The 18,599-nt window shown below is 45.3% G+C and overlaps 1 protein-coding gene across 1 annotated transcript; it reads left to right on the forward strand.

Moving 5' to 3' along the window:
• Positions 1-11,164: 11,164 nt before the first annotated feature.
• Positions 11,165-15,546, forward strand: SERTAD4 (SERTA domain containing 4). Its single transcript, XM_062489270.1, has 3 exons — positions 11,165-11,342; positions 11,725-11,840; positions 14,785-15,546. The coding sequence occupies exons 1-3, from the start codon at positions 11,165-11,167 to the stop codon at positions 15,544-15,546; spliced, it is 1,056 nt and encodes a 351-aa protein (XP_062345254.1).
• Positions 15,547-18,599: the final 3,053 nt, after the last annotated feature.

An 18,599-nucleotide genomic window follows, 5' to 3' on the forward strand; every position in this document is an offset into this window, starting at 1 on the left:
TTGGAATAATTTCAGACAACAAATATAGTACACAGTTTAACTTGCTGTGACCCACTGGCTCCCAGGATAACTTCTACCAACTTATTTCTCAACTGTTGGCTATGCTCTGCTGGCTTTTAACTCCTTTTGTGCCCCCTCAGATCTGGATTTTCTGCCAAGATATCTTTCTTGAGGACCTTTTATTTCTGATTTACTATGTGCTTGCTTCTCTAAGTAAAGGAATTACTTTCATGGCTGTAAAGTAGCAGGAAGCTGCGGATGCTTTTTGAGAGCAGAACCACACATAGGAGACCCATATAATTTGCTTTGTAATTGAATGGTTCATTTCTCAGCATCCAGATTTTTAGCTGTTTGGATTTCTCTTTTAAGATGATTTATCCTTCAGAGGTTGCATTCCTATTAAAGACAACTAAGATGTATTTCCCAAGCTCATAATAATAAGTTACCTGAGCTCAGAATTGCCAGAGAATCTCCTTTAGAGTTTTGCATAATCCTCCAGTTACTTTGTGCAAACTTCTCCTGGGATGTAACAGAAATTTGGCACCTTCTGCTGGCTGTCCCCAAGTTGGGCTGGTGCCTCTTGGAGCTGTGCCCTTCACCATTGCTGCAAGTTTGTTTTTATCTTTGGGCTGATTGGATGTTTCTTCTGGAGGCCAGGTTGTGCCAGCTTTATTTGGGCTGAGAGGTCCCACTGTGCTCAGTGAAACTATTCATGGAGAGAGGTGAGCTTGAGGAACTGCTCAATGGGAGCTGGGCTAGCACTGTCTGGCCCTTGGAAGCACAGAGAGGAAAGTCTTTTCCTCCTTTTGTGAAAAGCAGAGAGCATGTGTAACTGAGAAGGATGGTGAGCAGGAAAGTGTCAAGAAGTAGACATGGGAAGGAAATGAATCTTCGATTCATTATCATGAACAGCAGATAAGCTGGAGCCAAAAAATACTTGAGAGATTTAACATGAGATCTAAATTTTATTTTAGAGTTCATACTGCAATTTCTTTGCAATGACAAAAATGATTCAAATGAATAATTGAACTAAAGCTGATCATTATTCAGTTTTTCTTGGTGGTTTGACGGATGAACTGATACTGAAGTTTAAAAATCTCTCTCTTTTTAGCAAAAAAAGTCACTGTTCTGCTCCAGACTGCATGCTTGAGAAGGACTGGATATGCAGTGTCTTTACTATTGCTTCTGCAGATGTAGGTGAACATGGATATGGACACTGGAGCGAGTATCAATATATTATACAAACCTTGAAGATATGAAGGAATACACAACTGCCTCTCCATGTCTTCTTTTTTTTTTTTTCTTTTTTGTTAAATTTGGAGAGTAGTGCATTTCACTGAAACCACAAGTATTCCTGCACAGGTTTGTTTAAACCAAAGCAATTGCCTGTCCCTAGCCATTACTCATAGCAGTGAGAAAACTTCACAGGACTTAGCTTAGGCATCTCCCAGTCCCTGGAGCTTAGATATAGTCCAGGACACACCATGTGGATAAACAGAAGGGTTGACACAGCTGTACAGGAGCTGTGAGGAGGTTTTGGAGCAGGCAAGCAGGAACAGCTTTGGGTAATTGCCGTTGTACCAGATCCTGCTCTGAAAATGCTGTCCCTCCCACACATAACACTGTCTTCCTTTCTGGGCGTTGGAGACTACCCGGCTCTGGGACAGAGGAAAGTAAATTCTCATCATCAGTGCAGCACTTGTTTTCCTGCTCCCCTTTCACCCATGTAGAGCAGGGGGAATATCCTGCAAGGAGCTGGATTCCTCCAGCTGGAGCACAGCCGTGTGCTCCCCTTCTCCATGCACACCTGGATCTACACTTCCTGTCCAGAGCATGCACTGGGGACTCTGCCAGGACACCTGGTCCTTCCTGGTCCCTGGGAGTGTCACCCACACTGGGCTGCACCGTCCTTATGAACAGCCCCTGCTCATGGCAGTAAAAGTACTCCTAAATAATGATGTGTTAACACAAACCAACTGCGAGCGCTGGAGGAAGAACCACTGGCGTGGATCAGAGAGCTACGATTCCCAGCTTCCATGAGGACACACGCCTCAAAACAGTTCTCTAATTGAAAATTAATTCTCAGAACAACTTTGAGTTTTTTTAAGCTACTGCTCATGTAAAAGGAATAATCACTTTCTGTAGCACCAGCTAAATAATTGAATGCAGATCTTAGCAGGATATTATCCATCCAAGGACAGTGGTCGCATCATTATTTAATATAATATAAATATTTAGAGATTACTTTTCCCTTAGCAATTAAATCAATGGATCAGACTTAAAATCAAAACTGAATTTAAAATGCTTGAGTTTTTAAAAAGCTTAATATTTTTGGGTCTGCAGTGTAAATGGAAACATTTTTTTAAAGGCCTGTTATACTTTGATTAAATTGATTCTTTTTTTTTTTTTTTTTCTTGCTCTTATAGGTAGTAAAAGTTAAAGTCTGAAAACAGGGATACTGGCAAGAAGATCTGAGAAATGAATAGGCAAATCACGTAAGTAAGAATCGACCCAAATGCTGAAATTCTAAATAAAGGAAAATAAAAATTCAGTCAATTATGAAGTTCTGCATCAAAATTTTATGTGTTATCTTAGCACTGTACCTTGTGAGGATACCCCAGAAAACCTTTCTCTAAGGAGATGTCACCAGAGCACAGGAGTGAATGACACCCCTGCCAAAAGCATCTCCTGCTGATTACAGGTCATGTGTGCTGCCTGGTTGCCTCATGAGCTACATTGTGCATTAAAAAATGGATACTCAACAGCAGTGGTATCATTATTTTATAATCTTTTCATTACTTACACATTTCTCTTTTTCAAAGGTGTTTTATTGGGCATTGCAAGTATTTACTATGGAATGAAAACATTTTAAAATACTCTTTTAAATCAACCCCCTACGTCCCATAGCAAGGTGGGCTCTCTCCATTCTCTTTCCTTTCCAGCTCCTCACTGCAGTTGTGCCACACTCTTGTGGCAGGGAGGTCTTCATCCTGTAACTAAACATATTGTGCCTAATCTTCACAAAAATGTGAGAGTCATTCCTGGAAGGTTCTCCCTGCAGATGCCTCAACCCAGGGAGGCGATCAGGGATGTTTTTAAGCACAGAGGGGTAGAAGCAGTGGAGCCTGAGAAGGATTTGATCCTGGCCGGCCTCTTGTGGCTGTGGCTGCTCTGGCTGCTTCAGGGGGATTCCGTAAAGTGAAAAAAGCTGAGCACGACAAAAGGCTGAGAAACGGGGTAGCCAAAGTGATTACAGTGATTTTTGACTTGTGAATCTCTAAATGTTTTCTATCATGGGCTTGGCTTTATCCCTCTGCATTGCCTTCCCAGCTGATCCCTCCTTCCTGTCACCAAAATGAGCAGCCTTGCAATGCTAAAAATTAAAATCACCCACAGACACTGCAGTGAGGTGGGGTCCGAGCAGCTCCTACCTCCCAGCCTGCTGTGCCACCCTGCCAGCAGATTCGGGAAGGCGACACCACACTGGTTTATCCTGGTTCCCTTCCCAGCCCTGACAGCTGGTTATAACTGGTTGAGCGATGGCTGGAATTCAGCACAATTCAAATGTCTCAGACAGTCTATATAAACATCGTTCTTTACTTAGAGGTCCTGTTGGAAGCTGTTTCTGTTGGACACTTAGTGAATTACAGGCTTTAGAAACTACCTGGCAATGCCTTGAACCAGACGCAAAACTTCCACTAATGCAACCTTTAGAGTCTTAAGTAGGTACTTGGCTGCCAGTTCCTTTCAGGCACGCTGTAAAGGGACTTTCTGGAAAAAAAAAAAAAAAAAAATCTGACTCTGGACCAGCATCACTGTTTGTTTCATCTCGATTTGGAGTGGTTAAATAGGAATTTGCAAAGGAAATGAATGAGGGGACCAGCTTCTTTCACTTAATAGGCTTGTCTAAGTAGAACCAAGCAACAAAGGAATTCTGTGTAAGGTTTGCAATTTCTGTTGCTCTTGTCTAACCAGATTTAAATCATCAAAAACAAAACAAACAAACAAACCCCCCAAACCAACATGAGCGAGCCCGAGCGATTTAGTCTGTATGCATTACAAGTGATACAGAATATGCATTTATGATTCCAAATTTTAAACAGCTGAGAAATAAATATGCAAAGTAGATTGTTCTGTTTGCAGATGGTAATCCTGCCGCACTGATTTTGCTCAGCTGTCTGATTTTTCAGTGTCTGCATTCGTGGTTCCTGGGATTCCTGATTAAGAAATAAAATATGAGTCACGGTGCATGGCTACCTTCTGCGCATCTGAAAGGCTAACTCAGTGACTGAAAACAGATTATTAGAGGCTGATCTTGCCCTGCTGAATTCGATTCAATGTCAGGGGATTGGGGGGGGTGGAATCCCTTCTCTGTTCTGCTCTGCCCTTCATTTTTACAGCTGTAGGATAAATGTTCCTGCCGGTTCCTGTGGATCGGCTCGCAGGAGATCATCTGCCCGGCCCTCTGCCGGGGGTCTCTGGGTGGGGACGGCCGGAGGGCAGCCTGCTGCTCGGCAAGGTGAGGCACATCCCTTTCCCTCCCTCTCCCGAGGATGACTCAGTGGGTTATTAAAGATTTCCAGCTTCCAGCTAAAAATGGTATCAGCAGCGGTGCCCCAGAGGGAAGAAGGGGAGACGTGAGAAATGGGTTTTGTTCCTGTCTCCGAGTGCTAACACACACTCACTTGCAGAGCTGATGTGGAGCTCATCTGGGAAAAGTTTCTTTTGCAATAAGCGGGTTTAGTATTCTGCTAAAGGCTTTTGTGAAGACTGGATCCAATTTTCAGAGCCTGTTGCCAATATTTGTGAGTCATTTCCTTGGAATCCTACCTTTGGTGTTTATTTCCCTTAGAAGGAAACTTGTAAAAGAATAACAATAGCTCTCATTCTTCGTGGAAAGTAGCACACAGCAAAGTGGGAGACAACTCGCTTTTTGTTCCAAAACACTTCTGTGTTTTGTTTACTTTCTTCAGCAGACAAAAAGTGAAGAACGCAATATAATTAACTCCATAAACCATCTCATTTACGGTGCCAGTGACATGCATGTGCTGGGCACCGGAGTGAAAGTTGAGTGGGGAAGCAGTTTTAATTGGTACCTCTCTTCCAGAACAAGTGATGAGAGCTGCCTGGTGATTTGGGAAGTCTCCTTATGTAACAGCAGGGCTTTGCTTTTTCTCAGCCCCGCCTGACTACCAGGACTCCTTTTCCTCTCTGACTTCAGTCCCAGTAATAACACTGGGAGCACCTTTTCAGTGTTAAACCCCCTGACAAAGGTTAACTAATCAGAAATGCTCTCGGTTACAGCTTGCAGCAAGAGGAGCACCTTTTGCCCTCAGGATGCTGAAGCGTTTTGAAAACTAAATCCCCACGGAGCTAAGCGGATCCTGGATGGAGTTTTTTATGTCGGGCAAGGCCACGCAGCCACCAGCGGGGTGGAGGCAGAGAGCATATGAGACATTTTGGCTAAGAACACTGGAAAAAATATTTATGCTTACTGAAATGAATACCATGGGGCTTTATTGTTCTCCCAGACCAGGCAGGCAAAGCAGCCTTAGGGGGAGATGGCTGCAGTAAATGTGATGGCACCTTTTCCCATATCTGCCAGAGCCCTGTGGCAAAATAAATTGCAGTTTTGCTTTCATTTTCATATATTTGCATAAATTCTGGGGAAAGCTTGAACTGTTAGAACCAGAATTTAAGAGTTCATTGCATATTAGCTACCAAGATTTCTGATAGGTGACATATACCTACAAAGAAATGCGAGAGGAAACATCTTTTCTGTCAGAACAGAAACTTTCTCTTGTTCTGCCTCATAGAAACCAAAAGCAGGAGAAAGCCCAAGTGTTAAGAATCCAAAAGGACATTTTCTTTTAATTTTTTTTTTTTTCACTGAAACCCAGGGGTCTCTGACCTACTGGGCCAGAGTAACTCCATAAAATCTTTCTGGAAACAATTCAACTGAAAGGTATGTAAAGAAAAGAAAATAGCATGTAGGAATTAGAAAAGCTAGATAAATACTTGCTTTGAATGCTGTCTGAAGAAAGAGACACTTAAGCATCTGGAGTTGTATAATCTAAATTAGGGTAGAAGTTAAGTGAAGATACCTTTGAAAAACCTCCATGAAAGGGCTGTTTCTTGACACCGGAATCAATTTCTGATTTCAAGTTAATTCTTTTTCCACCAAACAGTAAGTCCAGCTCTAGAAAAAGAAGAGGAGGGGTTGAAAAAAAGAAAGCAAAAGAAAAAAAACAGTGAATTCCTTGAAATTCCCTGAAGTAAGGGCCAAGAAATACAGGGGAAAACACTAGACTTGGCAGGTCTATAGTTTATCTATACCTCCGAAGGATAAAAAGCTGAATTGACCCATTGGCACACAGACCTGTTGTTCTACCAGTCTAGTTATTTCATCCAGCCTTAACCCTTTCATTTCACCCTTGGACTCTGCTTCTGTTAGATGGTGTTATATACATTTCTGGTAGAGGTACAGTTGAAGAAACAGAAAATCATCCTTGCTTCGGGTCCAGACCATCTCGCTGCATCTGTCCTCATTCCCCTCTTCCCCCTGCTGCCTCTCTGATGACTCTGGCTTGATGACTGTCCCTTACCACGGACCAGGCAGGGACTGCTCTGCACTGGCATGATGCAGCTCTCCTTAGCTCTCTTGTATCAGTAAGGGAAGGAAGAAGTCTCCCTGTCTGTTCTCAACCATGGGCTGTCCAGTTTTCAATTTAAATCCATCATGGCAAATTCTAGAGGCTTTTCCACTTCTTGCAGACTTGCTGCTCAGCTTGCCTCCAAAGCTCTGAGTGCAGGGATGGTCTTTGATCCTTTGCTTTCATTTCCTGTGACTGGGCTGCCGCAGTGTGCTGCGATTAGGTGTCCCCTGCATTTCCACTGCTTCATTCATAACATTACTACAACTCCATGCATATCTATCCAAACAATAAACATTTTAATCAAGGCCCTTGTTATCTCCCATCTCTGTTTGTAACTTCCTTCTCCTTGAACCTGTGACATATCAGCCAGTTTGATCTATTTCAAGCCCCCAACATCCTCTTCCCTGTCCGCTGCTGTGGTCAGAGCCAAGCCACCTCCTGCCTGTCCTCCTTTTTTGCCTCCATCTACTCTTTTATTTTCCCATGTGAGGTTGTCACAGTTCTGCCATAGCTGTCATCACTCCACCATTGTCTCTACAGCATGGCTCTGCTCTCTTTGCCAGTGATGCTGGCGTTCTCATGCCTTTATCTGCTGCTCCCAGGGGAGCCTTTATGCCCTTTTCCATGACGCTCTTGTTCACAGGATGCTCTGCCTCCCTCAGCTAAGTTGGTGACACCAAACTTTGTTGCATCAACCATAAAGAGCAGGTTGTTTACAATGAGGTTAGCCTGGACTAGTTTACAGGTGATGCAGTCGGGTTTTTGTTTTTAAGGGAGGTACACCAGTCTGGCTATGTGTTTGTGCCTTTCCCCTTCCTCTCACCAGCTGTCATTGCTTCCTTAGACAGTGGATCTGCACAGCCTGTGTGCAGTGCGATTCCTTATTGCTTCTGCATTGTAAATTTTCTGAAACGCCAGAAAGGTAACAGCTACCAAAACGACAGCAATTTTGTTTTCTAAGCAGTACAATACACATGTTAACAATGCTATAGCCCAGCTAAGAAACGCTATTCTCTCCTCAAGCCATGTTGTTATGCAATGAAAACGCTCCGCACTATGTGATAAAGACGGAACCTGCTGCAGTACTTGGGTACAAACCCAGGGCTGAACAAGGAATAGCCATCTTAAGTCTATCCCCTTGTTGTTATTGGTCTCAGTGAGACTTGCAGCTTTATAGTCATGGGTATTTTATATCTAAGTTAGGGTTTTAGAGGCATTCTGGAACTGTATAAAAAGCCCCTTTCTCTGACATCGCATCAGGCTTTTTGTAATGTGAATGGCATCATTACAGTTCTCTCATTAACATCATAATGGCACTGGAGGAATAGGGAGTGAAAACCCCAGCAAATGGAGTAGCGTGGCAATGTATAGTCGTCTTACTGTGTGAAACTGAACACGGAAAAAGTTTGACATTTTAACCTTCAGGCTGCTGTAGATGCCTCGGGGTGTCCTCACACTGAATGCATTTGGCTGACAAAATGGAAAAACTGTGGTAGCCTAAGGATGGAGGGCTGGGTTCAATAAAGAACTGTGCCTGGCTTCCATGCCACCGAAGCCCACACAAGGCTCCCAAATGGATTTTTCAAAATTGAATCCAGCCCTAAGTGTCAACCTTTTGCTGTAACTTTGTATTGTATGCTCAAATGTACATCTTTCATCCTTTATTTTCAGAGGCGCTAATGGAAATGTAACAATGTGTGTGCTGTTCTGCAAAGTCTCATTGAAACCAACGGGATTTTGGATGAAATCCCTCCATTGCATAAGATAATGTAATATAAAGGGGTTGGGCTTACGGCTGGAGGACGATGAGATCTGGTTCTATTTCTGGCGCTGACACTGATTTGCTGTGTGACTTCTGGCAAGATACTCAGGAATGGATTTTGCCACCCTTTACAGGGAAAAACAGTAGGCTGGCTCTTCGGGAGCAGTGCCAGAGGTCCTGTTTGCAGAGCTGGGTCTGGTAGCACTTCCTCAGTAAACACAGGCTTACAGTTCTGCTGTGTCCAACTCTACCTTCAAGGAGGCCGACTTGCCCCATGTGCTGGGTGCTTGCAGCTCTCCTCCCACTCGTTTGCAGCAGCTGGAAATCACTGCTTCTGAACATCCAAGGGGAACAAATAGACCGCCCAGAGACATGAGCCCTTTTAAAAGCCTGGTTCTCAGCTTCTGTATACTGAAGCAAATCCTCTCCCACAAAATAGGACTTATTTTTTAGCTGAGAGCCACCTCTAAATCTTTGTAACACATGCTGAGACCCACAAGCTTTGTTTGGGGCTTTGGTTTTCTGGTGATTGGGGTTTTGGTTCCTTTCTCCCAGAGAAGCTCTATTATTTATGCCTTGTTTTTATACAGTTTGGAAGCATGGAGAATGTGCACGGACAGTAGCTGTTTATGGAAGTGAACTGGCCTGCCTCTATTAATTTTGCATGTTGTAAATAGCAGAAGCAGTTCATTTACTTTCGTGGCTGTCCAGAGAGCTCAGTTTTTCAAGATAAATTAGAAGCACTGTGCAGAAGGCATCCCAACGCTTCCTTCCTTCCTTCCTGCATGTTTCTGTTTGAGCTTAGAAAGACCTATTTGTGATGAAATATGGTAAGAAAAAGATGCAGACCTGAAATCTCCAATTCCCACTAGAAAAAAAAAATCACAAAGAGATGCTGAATTCATTATGAGCAAAGGAATCCTGACTTCGAGAAGCAGCAATGAGTTTCTTCCAACCTTTATTCTCTCAGGACAAACACTGAGTGTTGACATCTTGCCAATGTGAGATGATCGATGTGCTCCTGTGAATGATTCCTCCCTCTGGATTAATGAGAGGAGTCCATTGCTGCTTTCTAATGATTGTGTAATCTCTTCAGACACAAAATATATGACTTTTTAGCTGGTTCTTGGGTCACTTCTTGGCCCTGCTGTTAGGTCAGCAGACTGACTCTCTTGTTTTGACCACTTCTTCCATGTGTTGGTACTCAGCTGGTAAGAAAAGGTGTGGGAATAAAATAACATATATTGTCCATGTCAGGAATAACTTCCCACTGACCAGTCCAGTGGTTTATCATTCCCTGTGCTGTTTCTTGGTTCAAGAAAAGCAAGATGGCAAGAAAAATGACTGAGGGCTATATGGAGTGCATCAGCAGTAAATTGGCTCTGAGGAAGAGGTTTAGGCACCTGTCAGTCCGACTGCAGTGAGGCTGGTGCCCTTTACTGAAGCAAACTGCTCCGGGAGCTCCGCTGCCTGTGCCTTCAGCTCCTGTTTTTGCCCCGGCAAGGAGGCAAGGCAGATCCACGCACGCAGGCATCCAAGGCACAGACAGCGCACGCTGGAAGCCGTTTCTTAATAAAGTAGCAGCCTTGTGCTAGGATTTAAGAAAACAACTGGCAGATGTGAACGATTTATTTTTCCTCCCTCTTCTGCTGCGGTTTATTTTTTCCTCTTGTTCGAGTGCGCTCAGCTGCTAACACAAACAATTGCTGAAATTCCACCTGCCCACCTGCAGCCCCTCCTTCCCGCCGCCTGCTCGGGCCGTCGTCTTTCTCCGGGAGGGCTGCGCCGAGGGGAAACTACATCCCGCTTCCTTAGAGAGAGGAGGAGGAAGGAGAGGGAGGGGCCGGCCCGTGTCTGGGCGCATTGTTCCGCGCTCCTCTGCCAAGAAGTAGGTGACTATGAACTCATCCCTCGCCCCTCGCAGAAAGTTTGCCGCCTTCCCCCCCAGCTCCCCTCCCCTCCCGCCCGCTGGCGCGGCAGGAGGCAGCTCGCAGCCCGGCGCTGGCCCCGGAGTCCCCGCTCCTGCTTAATATTCCGCCCGCTCCGCCGATGTTGTGCTTGGCTCCGGTGGGACCGCAACTCACGGCGTGAAACCGGAGCCAATTTTCTGTCTTAGTCTCGCAGTGTTTTGACTGGAGGCAGATCCAGTTCAGTCCGATCGGGGCTAGTGGAAACAACTACCTAAGTCTCTGCTGTCTGTGTCGTTTGGGAGGGAAGAAAGAAGAAAGGAACGCGATCCCGGACTGCTGGGCGCGCTCTCTCTCTCTCTCACACACACACACACACACACACACACACACGCACCGCAGACACACGCACCCAGACAGGCAGACTCGCACCCCGCCGGTGCCGAGCGCGCCGTGCCACCGCCGCCGGGAGGAAATGGGAAGGCAGTGAGCGGATCCGTGCCGGTGTGTGAGCGCCGCCGGGGTCGGGAAGGGGCGCGGGGGAGCGGGAGCGGGGCCGGGGGCGGCCTGGGGGGAGCGCGCACCAACTCCCGGTGCCGGGGACCCCGCGCCCTTTGTGGGAGAGGGCTCCTCTCTTTCTCCTGCCGTACGAAGGGAGTGGGGGGGGTGAACCCCAAACGTGTGTTTATGTGAGATCGATATGCGTATGTTTTTAATATCCGTGCGCGCAGAGGTCTGGCTGCTGGGGGCCGCTGGGGGCGGAACGCGGCGGGGCGGGGGGCAGGTGAGGGCGGCGGGCGCTCACCGCGCTGCTTCGCTTCCAGGTGCCGGCGCCCGCGATGACCCTGGTGCTGCCCATGCAGCGGCTGGGCCGCCCCATCGCCGCCGAGGGAGCCGCCGACCTCGCCGCCTACCGCGCCCTCTGGGAGCCGCCCTGCTGCGGCCGCCCCGGCCCCGCCGCCCCTCCGGCTCCGGCCCCGGCCCCGGCCCCGGCGGCCCCCGGGCCCCCCGCCGCAGGTAGGCACCGCTCCGCACCGCTCCGCACCGCTCCGCCGCGGGGGCACCGCGCGGGGACAGGGGGCCGTCCGCGGAGCCGGGCGGGCGGAGGGCGGGGGTCTCCGGCGGGGCCGCAGGTGCGCGGGGGCCGCGGGCGGTCGCGCTCGGCATCGGCGGAGCGGCGGAGGGACGAAGTTGTTCGGCGGCCGAGCGCCGGCCCCGGCTCACACCGGCCCCAGGGTCGTGCGCTAGTCAGCAGAGGGTTTATTTCTGATCGCCGCGAATAGATGCGAAAATATGCGGCGGCGTTCTCCTGTAGCGCGGAGGGAAATGAAAAGTATTTTGTTTGGAGAACCTCCGGCAAACCGCATGTCATTTGTCATATCTGATTTATTACCCACAGGATCACATTACAGGGGAATTTCAAATCCTGTAACAACATCCAAGATCACATACTTTAAAAGGAAATATGTGGAAGAAGAGGATTTTCATCCGCCACTCAGCAGCTGTACACATAAAGTATGTTTTCTAATAGTCATTATTTTTACTCTGAGTTTCAGATGCTTAGTAACACTCGAGTGACCCATTTCCAGAAGGCTGAAATACTCTGCTGAAATTAGGAGAATGATCCAGCTGTTTGCTCAGAAACAGTTGTCACTTCTTCACATTTATTGTTGTATTGTCATCAATTGCTAAAGAAGCAAAGGCGTTTCTGCATTTATAACAACTGCAAATGGAAATGCTGAGAATAAGTGGGTTTTTTGGATTATTTTGTTCTTAGCGAGTTCATGTCATGCTTACGGAAACAGCTCTGTAACAGCATTTGAACAACAGAAAGAAAGAACATAAGTAAAAGATTTCCCACTCATATAAAACTTTTTTTTCCCGGGGGGGGGGGAAATAGTAAGAGGTTCCATATACCGCACACTGGTTACAGATCCTCTAGAATAACAGAATGACTTGAAAAGCAAGTACAAGTTCCCTCAGTATTTAATCGTGCTTATTAAAAAGCTAATAACTCCCAAAGAACAGATTAGCAAATGAAAGACTTTTTTTTTTTTTTTTTATGTCAGGGAAGAGATTAGAGCAAATGTTTCCCAGGCCAGTGAAGACATAAATTGAAATCTGACTTTTTTGGGCAAGATTTTATGCTCCTCTTCATTAAGGGCTCAGTTCTGTATGGAACTGAATGCTTGGGGTGAAGTACATAAGGACAGCTCATGCCTGGAGACACCATGCTTGCCTTGTTGAATCCTCCCTGGCCCACGGAGGTCCAATGCTCTTGGCAATGGGGAGGGGATTTCTGTGGAGGAGAAGCAAGCATTAATGCTGAGCTCAATTCCCAAGGACATTAGAGTAGCTGAAGGAATTTTCAGCTACAAATAGAGTTGTCTGGAAATAAGTACCTGGACCAGAAAGGTGAAAAATTGTCCCGCTGTTAATTTCAGAAGATGTCTGGTCTGCTGCCAGAGCAGTGAATAAACAGCACCAAGGGTGTTGAAAAATGTGCTCTCGTTAGTGAGTGTCTCACACATGTCACTTCATTCTACCAATTTTCAGCCAGGTTGTGTTTTTTTACAAGATTATTGCATTTTTGTATCAGTGATTAATTTCCTTACAAAGAGGGAGAGGAGGAGTGGTTATTTAGTCTTTTTTTACAGCAATAACAAGCAGTTGTAGAGATATTGGTAAGCTTGACATAGCCACTGTTTTGTGCTGTTGTTTGCAAAGATGTAACATGTCAGAAACCCTGGGTCACCAATTTCTTCTGTTGAGCCCGAATACATTGTCTGCCTTGTAGCACTGAGCTCTGGCAGAGGGAGGATGCCCACCAGCTTTCCTGGAATTTCTTCCATGTTTATACCTCTGCCACCCAGTAAAGAGTTATGTTCTGAGATTACTTGTCCCATAGAGGGTATGATAATAGGGCCTGGAGCTTCTCTCCAGAGGGCTGCTGGCAACATGTAAAAGAAAGCCTTTGACAACTTGTTCCTACCGGTGTCCCTCTGGTACATATCTCCAGGAGAATCCCAGTCCAAGGCTTGCTGGTTTGCTCCAGGCTTTTATGGCTTCACTGACTGTTGCTGCAGTAGGTACAAAGGACGCAAATTAACCTATAGGCTTAATATAATTTAAAATGAGTCATTTATTATAGAAAATTACTGTCTCTAACAAAGAGCTTCAGCTGTGAACTTGTATGAAATTATGGCCAATTTTTTGTTTTTATGAGGCACTGTGCTGCTTCTAAGCCTTGCAGACACGACCAGGCTGTGGAAAGAGCTAGAGGGCTGAGGAGAGCTGAATGGATGTGAAAAGCAGCTGTGCTTTAAGCTCTTTCAGTCCTCATAGCTACGACTTCCACCCTGCAAAAATGCTGTAACCATGTGGGAAAGGGAAGAATGATCAAACCACAGATGGGGGGATTTAGAGCAGTCTCTCTTTGTGCTGTGCTGCTCTCCTCCTACGCAAACCAAATTCTTACTAAAAATGAAAATTAGTTAATAGTGCTTACAGTAGTAGCATGCATTGCCCCCTCTCTTATTTTAATTCCCAGGGTAGCGATTACAGTGCAGAATCCGGGGCCTCCCAGGGGCAGTAACCTGCTCATGCTGCCAGTGCTGAGAAAGGGAGTCCTGGAAGGACCGTGGAAGGGAGAACAAATCTATGGGCTTAGAGCCAGGATTTCTGCAAATCCCTATCCTCTCTCCGTTTCCTGACCTTATCCCTGCCTATCTGTGTTCCCACCGGTTCTGTAGAGCACAGGGTGTAGTACTCAGGCCAACAGCTGCTCTCCAGATGCTGGGATCCTTTGAGATGGGTTTCTCCCTGCCTCCCTCCCTGCATCCACTTCTATGCAGAAGAGCAGTGTTAGAGCCTGGCAAATGGAGACCTCCTTGCTGGAGGGCCTCTTCCACTGGCAGCAGATAAAATGTTCCAACACTTGCTGTGTGAGGCGATGGCTGCTGGCTGCCTCTTGCAAACCTTGGCACTGCAGGAAGGACCCTTACTTGACTTCAGAGCTTTGTAAAAGCCCCACAGGGGATGATGGAATTGGGTCCCTTTGCAGCAAAAGGCCCCCCTAGTCATCACTGGAGCAAAACTGCACAACAATTTTATGTTCTAATTCCAAGTGTAATTTAAGAGCCAGATGTGTGCATCTGGATTTCACTGTCCCACCTTGGATTTCTGGCCTGCAATTGCCTCTGTGGTGTAATGCTCATCCACTTACCTCCTAAGCTCAGCTACTTACCCCCTAAACATGGGGGAATGCTGTGGCCAAGAAAAAGCAGGTCCCCAGCTACATGGATGTGCAAAATGAAAAAAAAAGCCAGTTTTAGATAACTCAGAAAAAGAACAGAAAAGTAGTGACACAGAGGGAACACTTTGCTTCATTTCCTTTCTCCTTGTCCGGAACAAAACTGGTTGCCTTCAGTTCCGTATCTTGTGTTTTTTGCATTTTCAGACAATCTCCGTGTTTGAGGAGCGGGCCCATATTCTTTACATGTCCTTGGAAAAGCTGAAATTCATTGATGATCCTGAGGTCTACCTGCGGAGATCCGTCCTCATCAACAATCTCATGAAAAGAATCCACGGAGAGATCCTCATGCAGAACAACTGGTGCTTCTCCACCTGCTCCTTCGGTGGCACCTCCCCACAGGAGTGGTTCGTGCCTCAGGACTGTCCATACAGAAAACGCCTTCGGATGGCAAAGGAGGAGTACGAGAAGCTCCACATGTGCTGCTTCTATCAAGAATGTGGCAGTCACTATTTAAATCTACCCTACTCTGTTAATGCTAGTACAGAAAGTAATTCCTCTTCTTCTTCCTCCTCCTCCTCTTCCTCCTCCTCCTCCCCTCCCATTTCTTTGCCAAGCTGTTCTCAGCAGGTGGATTATGAAGTTGGCAGTGCACCTTCTTACAGAAGTGATGACCAGATACCTGGTAATGAAATATTCATCACTAATGGCAGGTCTCACAGTAATCAAGAAAAGGCAAAATTCCATGATGAGAAAGGAGGTAATGAACCTGAGAGAGAGAGCGTCGCCCTAAACTGTGAACCTGTAAGAGGCACCCATGCTATTGAATGCAAAGGCAAATTTTATGACTGTTTTGAGACTGGATGTAACGACAAGGGCAACGTGAGTGAATCTTGGAAAAAATCCTTAAGGAAAAAGGAATCTTTACCAAGTAATAAAATCTGCTGCAACAAAGGAAGTAAAATATGAGGCATCTTTCTTGCTCTATTGAAGCATGCACAGCATGTTCCTTCTCTATCAAATTTTTATTTTGAACGGATTTTTTATAGTTTTCTACGAATGGTACAATCATGCCACAAACATGACGTGTAGAGTGGAGAGCAGATTGCATAAAGTGTCTTTGCCATCCACATCAGTGGCTATTTATAAATGTGGAGACTCCAGAAAGAACACAGTTGCATTACTGCTGAGCACTGTAGTCTGTGCAGCTATGGTGGAGCTTTCGTTGCAGAAAATGCCAATCAGCCAGATGGGGAAAACATATCGTTTTGCATATCCCCGCCCCCAAGAAGTCTGCCATTAATTAAGAAGAGCCTCCATTATGTTTACCAAGGAATTAGAAGTCTGGTAAACAAATTGATGCTACCAGCAAGGATGATATGCTCCTTGTAACTCAGTATTCATTCTGACAAAGGACTGTCTTCATGGATTGGGAATAAACCATCCTTATGTTTTGTAGTGATACTCTTGAATTCCTGTATTCAGCGTCTTGTTCAACTGACAAAATAGGACATAGCATAAAGAAATAACCTGTTTATGGAATCTTAATCAGAATCAAACATGCAGCTCAAGTACTTGCATGTTTTCACCTCGGCTGTAATAACTAATGAGGTTTGTTGTTACACAGGGCAGGTTTTTTTTTTGGTGCCTTACTTTTTGTCTTAATTTTTGCCAGTGTGAAAATTAAGTATGAATCTGATACAGCAGGGATTTAACCTAAACAGAGATTAAAAAAGAAACCCACAGGGTGGATCAATATTATTAGAAACCTTTAACCTTTGAAGTACTGAGTTCAACTTCCTATTCAAACATCTCCAGTTCTTCCTTTTTGATGCTCAATTGCTTTTTGATTTGCCATCCTTAGGAAGGGATTTAAGAAACAATAGAGAGATGTCTCTTGTAAACAAGCATTCGATGCTTGAGTGTTTCTATGGCAACTGTCTGTTGCTGGGGCTCTTTTTTTTTTCTTCTTCGTATAATGAAGTTCATGACCCAGTGGCATGTTTTATACTTTATTCTGTTTCACATAATTTCTCTCTTTTAGATTGCAAAAGCATGCGGGAGTTTTCTATGACTTTTGCCGTTGATTTGAAAAAAGACAAGAAGGCAAAAAGCACAATGTTAATTAATAATGTGGCGATAAACACAGTTTTATCTGAATGAATGTAAGCGGTTTAATTTTAAAAAAAGAACATTTTGGAGATTTCAGTGTCTGAGGACAACATTTAGTCATCCCTAGGTGGATTGATTGCAAGAGTGTGCTGTGTAAAATGCCCAGAAGACATTAGTTGGGGTTGGACCAAGAGTGAGTCTTAGAGCCACCAAATTAATTAGTTCCCACAGTCCCCATAACAACTGGGAGGATGTGCTCAGCAAAATAGCCACATCCAGGCCACAGCTGACTCATAAATAGCTGCCTGTTCCCACAGCATCTTGCACTCAAGTGACATCTCTGCTCGCTCCTTGTCCAAAGGGTAAAAATCACCTCTGTGCTGGGGGAGCAGCCAGCTCGGTGCAGGGCATCAGTGTCCCCAAGGGGACACAGCCCCAGGCTTGGCACTGGAGTCAGGCAGGTCTCTGGTTCTGAGACCTCCTGCTTTGGGTTTCATGGGCTCAGCTGGAGGAGTCCTGGGCCATGGTTATTCTGGGCAGCAAAATACATTTGCAAACTGTATGGTCTTTGTCAGAAAGCCCAGTGGTCACAGGAAAACCTCCCCCACAGCCAAGGTGACCACAAACGCAGCAGGATATGAATCAGTAATAACCTTTATGAAGTCAGGTGAGTTTAAACTGGTAAGTTTGTAAGGGTTGTCATTGTGAAAAACAACAAATAAAGAAAGTACAAGTCCCATCTGATTTCTCCAAGACAGAAGCTTTTTTATTAATAATAATAATGATAATAATAATATTAAATATAGATCTCATTCATACAGTGTATGAGTAGGATCATCATTTAGACATTTGTCCACAAGGACCAATTTTTTTAAAAACCTGATTTTTTCTTGTGTTATATCCAGATAGTCTAGTAATGTCTGCTCTTTTCCAATATTTGATAAACGCTTGATGTTTTAAGCTTAAATATTAGATGCTTGTATACTAATGTGTTGTTGTAGTAAAGTGAAATTTCCTTGATATATATTTATTAAAATGACCAAAATTCATTTTAATTTTACATCTCCAATGGCTACTGGGTCCTTTCCCCCATGTTCCCCTCCCTCACCAAAGAAAATGCCGTTTAATCAAACTGCTCAAGAGATTGCACAGCAGTTGACTGTGCACTTCAGGCTGGGTCTGTGAGGGAGCTCAGCCTTGCCAGGGTTTCAGGAGCATTTAGGACAGTCTGAAGGTGAACTGAGAAGCAACAGCTTCTCTGTAGACTTGCACGTACAGCCAAGGAAAACACCTGGCCAAATGCTCCCCAAACCACAAATCAGCTAACACTTTTGGGGGGGCTGAAATCTTTTTGACCCTAAAGGGCTCCTTGGTCTTCCAGAACAAGCCTGCACACATAACCTATGGCAGAGGCTTCTCAGGTGAATTTGCACAAGCTGAAGTGATGGATCAGCAGATCTTTGTCTACTCTGGCCTCTCTAATGGTTTCTTTAGTTCCAGAAACATCTGGAAATTAACCCACTACAGCTCTTGACAGTCTTATTGTCATTGGGGTCTGTAAGGGAGGAAATGCCATATAACGAAAGTTGGCCTACAGATCAGTGGGGGCTAATGCCTTTCTCTGGATCTTGCCTCACAAAATAATAGCAAATACTGAAAGTAGATGTACTGGACTCAGGAGTCCACTGAGCTATCCTGCTGGACTTACAAGAGACAGAGGCATTCCATGTTAGAAAAGGGAGGTGGAAACATCCTTGTCCCATTCCCAGAAATGCAATAGACCTTGATAGGATTTCCAGCCTGGGCTAGAACTGAATGGACTTTCTGGTTTACATTCAATTTGATATATGGCATTGGAAGACTGTAAGCCTAATAGGCTTTGCCCCCACTGCACACTCCAGTGCTAGGGA

Source organism: Cinclus cinclus, chromosome 3 (genome assembly GCF_963662255.1).
Source record: "Cinclus cinclus chromosome 3, bCinCin1.1, whole genome shotgun sequence".
Lineage (NCBI taxonomy): Eukaryota > Metazoa > Chordata > Aves > Passeriformes > Cinclidae > Cinclus > Cinclus cinclus.

Coding starts and splice junctions, on each gene's coding strand:
- SERTAD4 (XM_062489270.1), top strand. CDS start 11,165: ATGACCCTGGTGCTGCCCATGCAGCGGCTGGGCCGCCCCATCGCCGCC. Junction 11,343..11,724: donor CCCCGGGCCCCCCGCCGCAG/GTAGGCACCGCT, acceptor TATTACCCACAG/GATCACATTACAGGGGAATT. Junction 11,841..14,784: donor TCAGCAGCTGTACACATAAA/GTATGTTTTCTA, acceptor TTGCATTTTCAG/ACAATCTCCGTGTTTGAGGA.